This window comes from Malaclemys terrapin, chromosome 8 (genome assembly GCF_027887155.1).
Source record: "Malaclemys terrapin pileata isolate rMalTer1 chromosome 8, rMalTer1.hap1, whole genome shotgun sequence".
Taxonomy (NCBI): domain Eukaryota; kingdom Metazoa; phylum Chordata; order Testudines; family Emydidae; genus Malaclemys; species Malaclemys terrapin.
The window spans coordinates 87,542,219-87,554,590 of record NC_071512.1 but is presented as its reverse complement, the minus strand read 5'-3'; the positions used below and the strand labels follow the sequence as shown (position 1 = coordinate 87,554,590).

Here is a 12,372-nt window from a genome sequence, read left to right as displayed (position 1 = left end):
AAACTTATTGCCACAATATATCATTGAAGCCAAGAGCTTGTTGGCTCCAAAAGGGTGATGGACAATTTATATGGGTACTGTGAACATCCACAGTTACTTTAGATTAGTGATACTCAGACCTCAGTGGTTCAGGAGCCGAATTAGCAATCAACATTACCCAAAAGAGCCACAGTAGTGTGAATTCATTGTTTCATTTACTATGTACAGTATATAAATTGTAAATGAAACAATTTGCATACACACACACACACACACACACACACACACACTGACTGACCAAGTATTCTACAATTGGTTAATAACATTGTAAAAGCATCCTGGCCGGTTAATAACTTAGATTGGTTAATAATTAAATCACAGTGTTTTAATATCATGTGTTGCGAAGAGCCATAGGAGATGCATTAAAAGTAATTTGTGGCTCCCGAGCCTCAGTTTGAGTATCACTGCTTTAGATAAAAAGAATTTATATAAACCCTCACGCTTCAGGGTATAAACCAGGTGCTAATTTGAGAGGATTAGGAAGAAACTTCCCCTGTAGAAGTTACTATTTACAGGAGGAAGATTTTGTGGGATATTGTCTTTCAGTGAAAATAGCATTTTTGCTAATCTTTTGAGTGCTAACAGAAACAAAGCCCTGATTCAAGTCAATGGGAGTTTTGCCATGGACTTCAGAAGAGTTGGGGTGAAATCCTGGTCCCACTGAAGTGCACCAATTGCTAATTAGTGCAATCTGCCCCCCAGCATTTTTTTTTAGAAAAATATATTAATTAAACCGGAAAATCATAATCCTACAGAAGTTTAGGGCATTGGTATCACAACAGGACCCTTGGTGGATCTGAGTTATGTTTAGAGGTATTTTAAATTAATTCATTTTAATTTTGCTTTCCTTCTCAGGCTTATACAGTTGCATGGTAACTAAGGCCACTGGCTTTACAGGTGGAGGGAGACAAGAAATTGTCTCAATACATTTTTTTAAATTCTTTCTAAAACATATATCTTTTATAAAATATATGCCACCACATACAAAATCCATGACACTGCTATAAAACGTTATTGCCTTTCAAGAATAATGCAACCATCCCAAACTCTCACAGAGTCGTATGTCTTCCATGTATAATTATGTACAAGAGACAGAGAGAGAGACTGTCCCAACCTCAAAATTGCTTATCCCAATCCTGCAAGGATTTACAAACCTGCTCAACATCACTCAAAGAAGTAGTTCCATATCTGGCACCATTGCTGGGTGTACAGTTAAATGTGTGTACCTTTCTTTTTTTTTTTTTCTTCTTTTTTTTTTAATCTCTTTCCTCTGAAGCATCAGGAACGGCCATGGCTAGAGGGGTTTTCACCTTCCTCTGCAGTGTGTGGGTGCAGGTCACTTAGCAGGATTATCTGGGTATATCTCACATAATCATTTCCCTGCCATTGTGGGAGCCTAGCGCACTGATGCACCTCAGTCCCTCCTGTTCTCTGCTTGTGGCTCATAATAGTCTAGTCTCCTGTGGTCTTTGGTCTAATTTTGGGATTCGGGATTAGCGTGCCGATGCACCCTGCATGATACAGGAGGATGGACTAGATGCTCAGGTGGTCCCTTCTGGCCTTAAACTCTATGACTCTAAGACTTTGCAGGATTGAGGCCTAAAACATAGCCATAAGGAAAAAGGGAAAACTTGGGAAATCCAGAAGAGGGAAATACCTTTTTTCTTTGTTTGCTTTTTATAAATGATTTTTATTAATGCACATGAAACATTATATCCTTACTTGTGTCTCCTGTACATCTGTTTTGATTTTTTTTCTGTCACTCTGTAACTGCTCCTGGTTCCATAGTTCTAATGCTGGTACTTAAGGAGCCTAATATATTATTTAAAAATAACTCTGGATTTCCACTCCAGAGAACAGCAATGAAAGATTTTCTTCCTGATTTTTTTAGTGAATGAATTTTGTTCCACTCATTTGAAATAACTCCGGTGGTTGTTTTCTTATACTTAATGTCTTTGGATCATAGTTTTGTTTCACATTGTTAATACACTGGCAGTAATCCACTTTCTAAGGGCCACTAAATCATTAATACCTCCCTCTTTTCTTCACTGAAAACTTTATTGAAAGATTCGGTAAATCTGCTGTTGCAATAACTAATTACATCCTGAATAATTGGCCTTGGTGATTTATTATGAACAGTGTCAGATTACACAGTCTGATCCTGCATCCATTGAAGTCAATGGAAAAGCTCCCATTAATTTCAGTGGAGCAGGAGCAGTTCCATAAATATTTCATCAATTAACTGTCTTGGGATTTCATAGTGTGCATGCGCAAACTCTCTCTCTCTCTCTCTCTCTCTCTCTGAAAAAGTAAGTATAAACAGTTCACTTTCCTCTGTCTGATTCAAATGACAGTGAATGCTCAGGACAATGAAGACCATGTTCCTCTACACTTCTGTTCTCGATTTGGACATCATGAAATAGTGAAGTTCCTACTCCAAAGCAATTTTGAAGTTCAGCCCCATGTGGCCAATATTTATGGAGACACACCTTTACACCTGTGAGTAATGCACAGAAGCATTGCTTTGCATTGCACTGGTGTAATTCATAGCATTATCAATAACACTTTGCTGACTTTGTCTTCAGTGCTTGTTACAATGGAAAGTTTGAAGTTGTCAAGGAAATAATCCAGCTGTCAGGAACAGAAAGTCTGACTAAGGAAAATATATTCAGTGAAACAGCTTTTCACAGGTAGGACATTTTAAACACCATTGTCAATAGAATTCTGCTTACAGATGCATGCAAAATTGGCAGTAGCTGCCACTTCAACCTAAGTGGGAGCAGGACTGCAGGAAGAAAGGGGAGGTATAGCTCAGTAGTTTGAGTATTGGCCTACTAAACCCAGGGTTGTGAGTTCAATCCTTGAGAGGGCCACTTAGGGATCTAGGGCAAAAATCTGTTTGGGGGTTGGCCCTGCTTTAAGCAGGGGGTTGGATTAGATGATCTCCTGAGGTCCCTTCTACTCCTATGAAGGTGTGGATGCTAGACTCATGTCTGAGGGAGAGTTAGGTGCCACAGTGGAGAAAGAGGCAGAACCAGATAGTAATAGTAGGCATGAGAGAGATGTTGAAAGTTCATCAACAGCTGTATAAAGCATTGCTTCTTTTCCTTTTTCTGACCAAGGGAATCTAAGCTTGGACCACATTATACCCAAAATCCACCTGTCCTCCAGACTTTTCATCTAACAAGGTGGCACAGCAAAATGTGTGTGAAATTTTGTTCTAAATATTTTTGGCCACAATGAAAATGTAAAGAGTTCTTTAAAAGCACTTGCAGAATAGACCCAATGAATTTTGCACAACCGTGTCTGATATTGGCAGCAGGATATTCAGGATACTTCCAATGTAACAGAAAAGCCCATATTTGTTTTAGTAGATAAACCTTCATTTGCACATTTAGATTCTCCATTCGGTTACACGGGTTTTATGCCAATGTAACTCCTTTGAAATCTTTAGGTAACTAACATTAATTTTGCTATTTCTGGGGACTGGGGAGTTCTTTTTTATTTTGTTGTTTATTTCTTGCAGTGCCTGTACCTATGGCAAGAACATAGAACTTGTAAAATTTCTTCTTGACCAGAATGTTTTAAGCATCAATCATCAAGGAAGAGATGGGCATACAGGTACGATCATGAGGACTGTGATTTAGGATTTGTATATATAGATAACACCCAACTTTTTAACAGGTAAAATATACTAAGCAGAGGACAAGTTTCCAAGCCTGAAGTGGTTAGGCTGGGATTTCCAAAGGTGCCTGCCTGTGGGAGTGAGGTCCTCAGTCTCCCACTGAATTTCAAAGAGATTCTCACACACTTAGGCTCCTTTGGAAATTCCAGCTTTACAGACTAAGTACCCAATTCTGCAAGGGACTGAGCATTTTCAACTCCCACTGAAGCCAATAGGCATTGAGAGCATAGAGTACCTGACAGAATTGTGCCTTAAAGGCATGAGCAGGTACAGTACACTGACCAAGCACAAAGCAGCATGTGGTCTTTATAACTAGCACACTTCATAGAACAAGTGGTTTTTCAGAAAAGGTTGGCAGTGTGTGTGGGGGAGTAGTACATTAATTGTGTGGCTGTTCCAACTAAGCATGGCGACATGGAAGAGGGTGCAAAGAGGGGAGTGGCTTAAGGAGATGAAAGCATCAGTCCTGAGAGAAAGTTGGGTGGATAAGGATTGGGGACAGAGATGTAGGCAGAAGGGCTGTGAAGTGTTTTGAAAGTGCAGAGGAGAACACTGAATAGATGGGGAATACAAGTGCAGAGATACAAGAAGGGAGGAGACCTGCTCAAACTGGGTCGGGGGAGCCCTTTCTCTCTCTGTTTGTTCTCACATCCTTATAAAGGATTGTGGTAGTGAATTGCACATGGTAAAATAAGTACTGACATTTACTATAGGGCATGCAATAGATTGGCTCTTGTAGAATAATATTCTCTGTTTTTACAGTGCCCAGTCTTTTGTCTGATAATACATTCATTTATCAAGGAAATCAATTCCAGTTTTTATAGCTATTACTACAAGTTCAATTATGTTGTAACAATTGTGCTTACCACAGTGACTGTTCTTTCTTCTCTGATGTTCTAGGATTACACTGTGCTTGCTACCATGGTCACATCCGTCTAGTACAGTTTTTACTGGATAATGGAGCTGATATGAATCTGGTAGCCTGTGATCCCAGCAGGTCTAGTGGAGAAAAAGATGAGCAGACCTGTTTGATGTGGGCTTATGAGAAAGGTATTTCAATTCTCCACTTTCTGCTGCAAATACGTAGTGACACCACGGGTAGAAGATAATAGCACAAAATAACCCTGCAGCATCTGCAGATTGGGAGCTCCCACCATCTGCATGCTGGCTCCTGGCATCAAAGGTTATGAAAACCAAGCTGGAGTGTATCTTCTCAGATATTCTAGACTGCTAAACATCACCTTAGGAACCACAGAAACTCAACTGCAAAAATGTGCTGCTAAAGTAAAAGAAATCCATTTTATCAGAAAGACAGTTCAGAAAATGCAGTTTATGAACTATTTAATATAGATGGGGGTTTGTCTTTTATGACTGGAAGAGGCATTATAAGAAGCAGTGCATTAGAATATAGCACTCCTTGATTTCCTGCAAAAATTCCTCAGAGCAGAGCACTTTTCAGTGGTTCCTATTATACTTTCCCATATGTGTCTCACAGAATCACCTCACTAACGTGTCAGATTTGTGGTCTGCTTTTCTTTCATTTTCCTATTCAACCCAAAAGCTTTGTTTCTTGCTGAAAATTTTTCCAGTTGTGCACAACCATCGTTGGGCTTGGGGGGGCTGCAGGTATAAGAATGTGTGAGTCCCCTTCCCCTACCCCGGCATACAGCACCACTCCATAGCTCATGGCATAGAGGGCTAGTGGAGTAGTCTCTCTATGGGTTTGGTGAGCAATCAGGGCTTGTCCACATTTGGGAAAAGCCCACAGTAGTTAGTGCACACTAGCTATTCAGCACTGATTCCCCAAGTGGACCACTCTAACTCAGGGGTTGGCAACGTTCGGCACACGGCTCTCCAGGGTAAGCACCCTAGCGCCCCGGGCCAGTTTATTTACCTGCTGACGCGGCAGGTTCGGCCGATCGTGGCCCCCACTGGCCGCGGTTCGCCGTCCCGGGCCAATGGGGGCCGCGGGAAGCCGTGGCCAGCACATCCCTCGGCCCGCGCCGCTTCCCGCGGCCCCCATTGGCCTGGGACGGCAAACCGCGGCCAGTGGGGGCCGCGATCGGCCGAACCTGCCATGTCAACAGGTAAATAAACTGGCCCGGCCTGCTAGGGTGCTTACCCTGGCGAGCCGCAAGCCGAACGTTGCCAGCCCCTGCTCTAACTGTTCACTAAGACTGCCAACATGCTTGTGTACATGCTGCATCAGTGCACACCCGCAGGGGTGTAAATTCTAGTGTGCACCAGCATGTCACACACTGCCTGTGTGGACCCTGCTAGCGTCCACTAAAAGGTCCTTAGTGCACATTGATATAGTATTCTTTGAAATGGGACTACATCAATGTGCACTAGGGAGGTTTTAGTGCATGCCAGCAGGGCCCACACAGACAGTTAGTGCACAACACACTGGTGTGCACTAAAATTTACACCCTTGCTAGTGCTCAGTAATTCACAGTGTAGACAAGTTTCTAGTGTTCAGTAGTTTACTGCACTTTGGAAGTAAATTAAGCTAATCTGCCCAACGGCACACTCAGTGCACAGTAAGAGTGTCCACCTGGGGAGTTAGTGCGGAATAGCTAGTGCTCTTTAAATTCACACACTAGTGCGTACTAACTTCCCAGTATAGATAAGCCCTCATGTCCTCTCCTATGACCCCACACTTTTTCTGCCACCACTAAGCAATATGTGCAAACTAGAGCTGGGAGAATAATGGATTTTTCAGTTCACTGGCAATTCTGCAAAATCCAAAAATAAAAGTTTTGGGTAGACTCAATGAAAATTTTCAAAATTTTCAGTGAATAAAAAGTAAAAAACAAAATAAACCAACAACCAGCATTTTGGTTCTAACAAAATATTTTGTCTCAATTTTGAGCATTTTTTAACATTTGTGCATTTTAAAAATATAATCAAAGGAATTTTTCTAAACAAAAATGTGATTTGAATTAAAAAAATCAAAATGTTTTGTTTAGAAAACGAGGAAACGTTTTGGATTATTTTTTTAGGCTGTGGAAGGGATTGTTTTGTTTTTAATAGAAGAATTCAGCAAAATTGACATGAATTCTCAAAATGTTCAATGTCGCTGAATCTGCATTTTTTTTGCCAAAAGCAGTCTCAGTCAAAACATTTTGCCCAGCTCTAATTCAAAGACCAGTCAGTAAGTTTCCCCAGGATTATAGAATGATCAAGGAAGATTACAGCAGTTTTACAGACCAACCAAAATTAATCAGAAATAGTTCTAAATCATTAATATGTTATTAATATTTATTTGCATAAATATAATTGGTACAAAATGACCATGGCCCTTTTAGCTCCCAACACGTATTTATGTTTCCCTCAGTGTAAACACATACTGTGAGTGCAGGACTAGAGAAAACACTATAGGGCATATTCTTTTTTCCTCCTCTTCTGTGTATAGTGCTCCTTTTAATATCAATGGTCGCTGTGTCCAGAGATCAAGGAGAGAATAGATTTCTAATTTACCCCTATGGTAACTATAGTGAAGGTCAAATGATTTGTGTATAAAGGGATGATATGCACACTATATTCTTTTTGTTCTGCTTTGCACTGCTACTCTGGGAAGCCCTGAAATGTTTCTATTTTGCTATTTCCAGAAGAAAAGGATCTATGAGCATCTGAACAAAATACAATGCAATGGAGATAGCATTTTTGTGGTGAAACAGACTTGGGCATGCACAAGAACAGTCTCCTGAATGTATTAGAATCCTACAAGAGCAGCTGTAGCTTTGGCCCAGAAATGCCAATGAATTCTAGAGGCACTGTGTACGCAGGTGCTCCTCCTATTCTGCTCCTAACATACATTGAATCTAGTCCAAATTCACCCACTTTCTTGCCTTTATATTACATTATAGAGCAGAGGTTCTCAAACTAGGGCCGCCGCTTGTTCAGGGAAAGCCCCTGGAGGGCCGGGCCAGTTTGTTTACCTGCCACGACCACAGGTTCAGCCGATCGCGGCTACCAGCGGACACGGTTCACCGCTCCAGGCCAATGGGAACTGCAGGAAGCGGTGCGGGCCGAGGGACGTACTGGCTGTCGCTCCCCGCAGCTCTCATTGGCCTGGAGCGGCGAACTGCGGCCACTGGGAGCTGTGATCGGCTGAACCTGCGGACGCGACAGGTAAACAAACTGGCCCAGCCCGCCAGGGGCTTTCCCTGAACAAGCGGCGGCCCTAGTTTGAGAACCTATGTTATAGAGCATCAAATCACAAACCTCAGTCTAAACATTTTCTGAGTTTCATTGCTTGTAGGCTTGCTCCCTGTAGGATCCCACTCTTGTTCTTGGATTCTTCTACATTAGAGAGACACTCAAACACATTTATATTCCTTGGTTGGAACTAACAGTGGTGGCAAGTGAGTCAGCAGAATTTCTCTGGTCAGCGTCCTAGTGTTATCCAGGGTTTTCAGAACCCCCAACAGGGACAACTTAACTATTTCGCTCCAGGCGGTGTAAGGAATAAATCAACAGGAACACAGCACTTCCGTCTGATAAGATTCATGCAAGTAAGCGTGCTCTATCTAAAACTGCAGTTTATTAGATTTAAGCACACACAAATTAAGCAATAGGTTTAGAACATCCCAGATATTTACCTAACATCTGGAACGGTATTGAGTAATTAACAGCAGGTTTGCAGTGGCCAATTGCTCACCCACTGGGGAGAAAGGGTATCAGGAAAAACATCTCTCAAGATGTCTTCAGAGGACTGCTCCAAAGTACGTTCTATTAGCAAATCTTTTATAACTAACTTCTACAAAACATGTAGGTCATAATGACCCCTCCTGTATCATCACTTTTCTAACTTTCAATAAACTTTTAATATCAGAGGCGTCTAGACTCAATGTTTTCCAACCACCAAGGTTTTTCAGTCTCGGTTGTTTACTTCTTTGTCCCCTCCTCCCGTTCTGATTATCAGAAACTGTAGCTAGTTTTGACCTTACTTCTGAAATCCTGTCTCCAAATTAACCCTTAACTATATTGTGTGCTATTTCATTACTTCAGGGTGGCTGAATGCACACAATATGGTTGCAATTAGCTTGATCACATTCTGGGGTATACTCACCCCTCAAATCCAGGGCAACACTAGCACCGGACCACAGGACGAGTCAGCAGGACTCTTGCATATGATCCTTAGGTGTTTTTTTTTTATGAATATGTCAAGTATGTTTTTACATGTGACACTAGTTGCCATTATACCCTTGACTTACTATTGTGTCTTTATAACCAAATTATTAAGGTGATGAGTGTTCAGTTAATCTTTCTGCAATGCAGAGTAAATAATAAACTATTGTCATTTTCCTTAACCCCATTTTGATAACTGTATGACCCAGGTTTTGAATGATTACTTGCATGCAGTCAATCACTTACTGGACTTATAGGAAGTTCAGTTACAGTAGATATAAAGATACAATAGCTAAGGTTATAAGGAACACCATATCATCAATCAGTAGGTTGTCTTGATTGATCAGTTGCCAATAGCTCTACTTAAGATTTGCTCCAAGCAGAAATTTTTGCCTCCTCAACAACTGTATTAAAATACCAGCCAGTTTTACACAAAGGTAGTGTTATGTGTGTCATCTCAGGAGATGGAAAAACTGTATAGTGGACTCTGCTAGAGCTGCACAGAACTATCTTTGGGACTCTACAAGTCTAGTGAGGAAATCTTTCAGTGCTTGTGAGCTTACTGGCATTTCCTTGGCAGGTTTGTGCCCATTATGAGCCAGAATGCTTGCACTCATTAGGCTGTTGCTGAAGAATATCCCTAAGAAAATGCCAACAAATTGTGCCACTGAGTTGGCAGGGAATTAAAACATTTCCAAGCAAACAGAGCCAAGAGAGCTGTTCAAATGAAAGGTAGCATTTGGTATGTGAGCACTGCATCACGATCTCATTCTGAATGTATCTGTTTTTTCTGCTCTCCTCTTTGTGAGAGGCAAACAGAAAACCTTGCTGATGCCTGGAGCAAGAACCCATGATAAAATTGCTATTTTCCCCAAACATTTTCCATTGGACTGGGAAAAGTGGAAATAATGGAATGGGGATTCTGAGATTCCAAAAAAAGCATTACAAACACAATGTTGAAAATGCATCTAATTAACCAAGAGCAAAGCCTCAAAAGAATAAGGAATTCCTCCTTTTACAACAGTATTCAAAAATCTGAGATAGGTAAAGAGGAGAGAACGGGAGGGAGAGCTCAAACTACATTTCTGAGTGTGCAGAATGGAGCCCCAAACATCACTTTGAAGTGCTGGGGAGTTTTTTTTAATCATCAAAGCATCTGAGAGACTGAGAGTATAATATAGACACTAATCTGTGCATGTACTATTCCCCTCTGCTTCCTTGCTGAAACAGAGTGACAAATATTCACCAAAAAAATGGAGGATATTTTTGCCTACTGAGACTTTAGTAGCTGACATATTTTCAGTCTTAGTTTTTTCCCCATTGACTTTAATGAAGATTTTTCTCAGCTTTTACTTTGGGATTTTATACTGGCATCTATCACTGTAGTATTTGTGGATATGTGTACACTGCAAAAAGAAACAAACAAAGAAACCCACAACAGCAAGTCTCACAGCCTGGGTCAATTGACTTGGGCACACAGGGCTCAAGCTACGGGGCTAAAAATAGCAGTGTAGATGTGCAGTCTTGGGCTAGAACCCAGGCTGGGAGACCTCCCCCGTTTCCGGGTTTCAGAACTTGGGCTCCAGCTTTAGTCCAATATGACTTTTTCCCGCCTGAAATATGGAATGGAAGCAGTTGCTCGGTATTGCAACCTCTCATGACTTCATAGCAAATCTCGTGGTTCATGGTGTGTTTCTTGAAGTCCCAGCTCTTGGAGTCGTGTGAAAATCTGAACATCTACACTGCATAGCGCAAGCCCTGGGAGCCCATCAGTTGACCTAGGCTCTGAGACTTGCTGACGTGTGTGGGGGTTTTTGTTTTTTTTTCTTATTGTAATCAAACCCAGCATGCCATTCCAACCTGTGGTGAAAATTATATTTGTTTTTTTCAGCCAGATTTTTCCCATGTTCACCTAGCTCAAAATCACATCACATTTCTGATCATAGTCACTGGATATGTTCTTTATATGTTTTCATAAACAGAAGCACTGTTTATTTTAAAACTCTCCTAATTTTGTATAAAGAAATAATAAGTAATGAATATTGACATTTAATATGCAAATCCATCATTCCTCCGTTTAGGACACGATGCCATTGTTACCCTACTGAAGCATTATAAAAGACCCCAGGATGACTCACCCTGTAATGAATACTCCCAACCTGGAGGAGGTACAGTTTGATAAGCTAGTCACTTTATAGTCTAAAGGGCCTTTGAAAGCCCATTGAAATATATGATAATCTTTCCCGTGCCATCAGTGAGCTTTGGATCAGGCCCTATCTGGTACAGTAAGTTTATATTTGAAGGTAATTTAATGGCATGAGTGTCCCGGTTTTTCAGGTACTATGCGTCTCTGATTTGTGTCCAAACTTCTCCTTTATCTTAGAGTAGTGTTGTCACTTTGATACTGGTAAGAGATTAAAAACTGAACTTTGAAATAAAAATCATTCCTTAATAATCATTACGCATACCTTTCTACATATTTAATACCTTGTTTAGGCATTCTCTTTGTTTTGTCTTCTTTTGATGTCTGTTTGATTATTGGCATGCAGTAAGTTTCTGTACTCAACCCAATCCTTCATATTTTTGAATGTCTTTAGCTACCCAATTGCCCCACATCAAGGATTAATTACTCTTTTTGTTATAAAAATATCCCTCTCCATTGCCGACTAAGTGACAAGTGGCAAGAAATAAATCTGCTAATCTCAGCTGTGGGATGGGCTCACAAAAGTTTTATATTTTGTTAAGAAAAGTATCTACAGAGAAAATGAGACATGAAGCATCCTTGCTTAGATTCTATGGATTTACACCTAGGGCACAAATTTGCTCCCAGTGAGTGAATGGAAAAATTCCCACTGATATCCATAGGACTGATATTGGGCCCTGAAACCCCAGATCGCCCAAGTGCAGTGTGCTCCTGTTCAGGTACACTGCATTTCTGAAACATGTGTATCTCTGGAGGGTTGAGCTTGCACAAATCATTGAATTTCAACTCCAGCAAGCTACTAACCCATGCAGACACAGAAATTAAATCTGCTCGGAACAGCTAAATCTCAGATTTTTCATCAGTTCATCACCTCTTTTGATACCTCCATGTATACTGTATGGTGAGGGTCATGTTATTAAAAGTTCAGCATCTGCAATCAAGGCCAAATCTTAAAAAAGAGCTCAGCTCCGATTTAGGCATCTAAACAAGGGGCCAGATTTTCAATGCAGAGTGAGTGCTGAGTTCTTTTGGGAATCTGGCCAAAAAGTGTCACAAGAGTGATCTTTTGAGTGGTGAATGTTTTGGAAATCTTGTCTCCAGTGTTTGATGCTGAGCACGTGCAAGTATGACCCATAGCTCTTTAGAAAATTCAGTCCACATATATGACTGTATTAGGCCAGAACTTCTGTGAGTATAAATCACTGTAGCTCTAATGGACACCAATGGAGCTATGCTAATACACCCCACTGAGGCTCTGTCCCAGCATGTACAGCATATGTGTTTAAAAATACAAGCTCACAGTCCCGTCAGG

The 12,372-nt window shown here is 40.9% G+C and overlaps 1 protein-coding gene across 3 annotated transcripts in view; it reads left to right on the top strand.

The window, feature by feature from the left end:
- Positions 1–12,372, top strand: part of TNNI3K (TNNI3 interacting kinase) — a 168,170-nt gene that overhangs the window by 46,717 nt on the left and 109,081 nt on the right. For all 3 annotated transcript variants that reach the window (XM_054037604.1, XM_054037603.1, XM_054037606.1), the window contains exons 8-12: positions 2,394–2,538; positions 2,625–2,729; positions 3,566–3,660; positions 4,625–4,774; positions 10,939–11,025. In XM_054037604.1, coding sequence (XP_053893579.1) covers positions 2,394–2,538; positions 2,625–2,729; positions 3,566–3,660; positions 4,625–4,774; positions 10,939–11,025 — 582 coding nt within the window. The remainder of the gene's footprint in view (positions 1–2,393; positions 2,539–2,624; positions 2,730–3,565; positions 3,661–4,624; positions 4,775–10,938; positions 11,026–12,372) is intronic.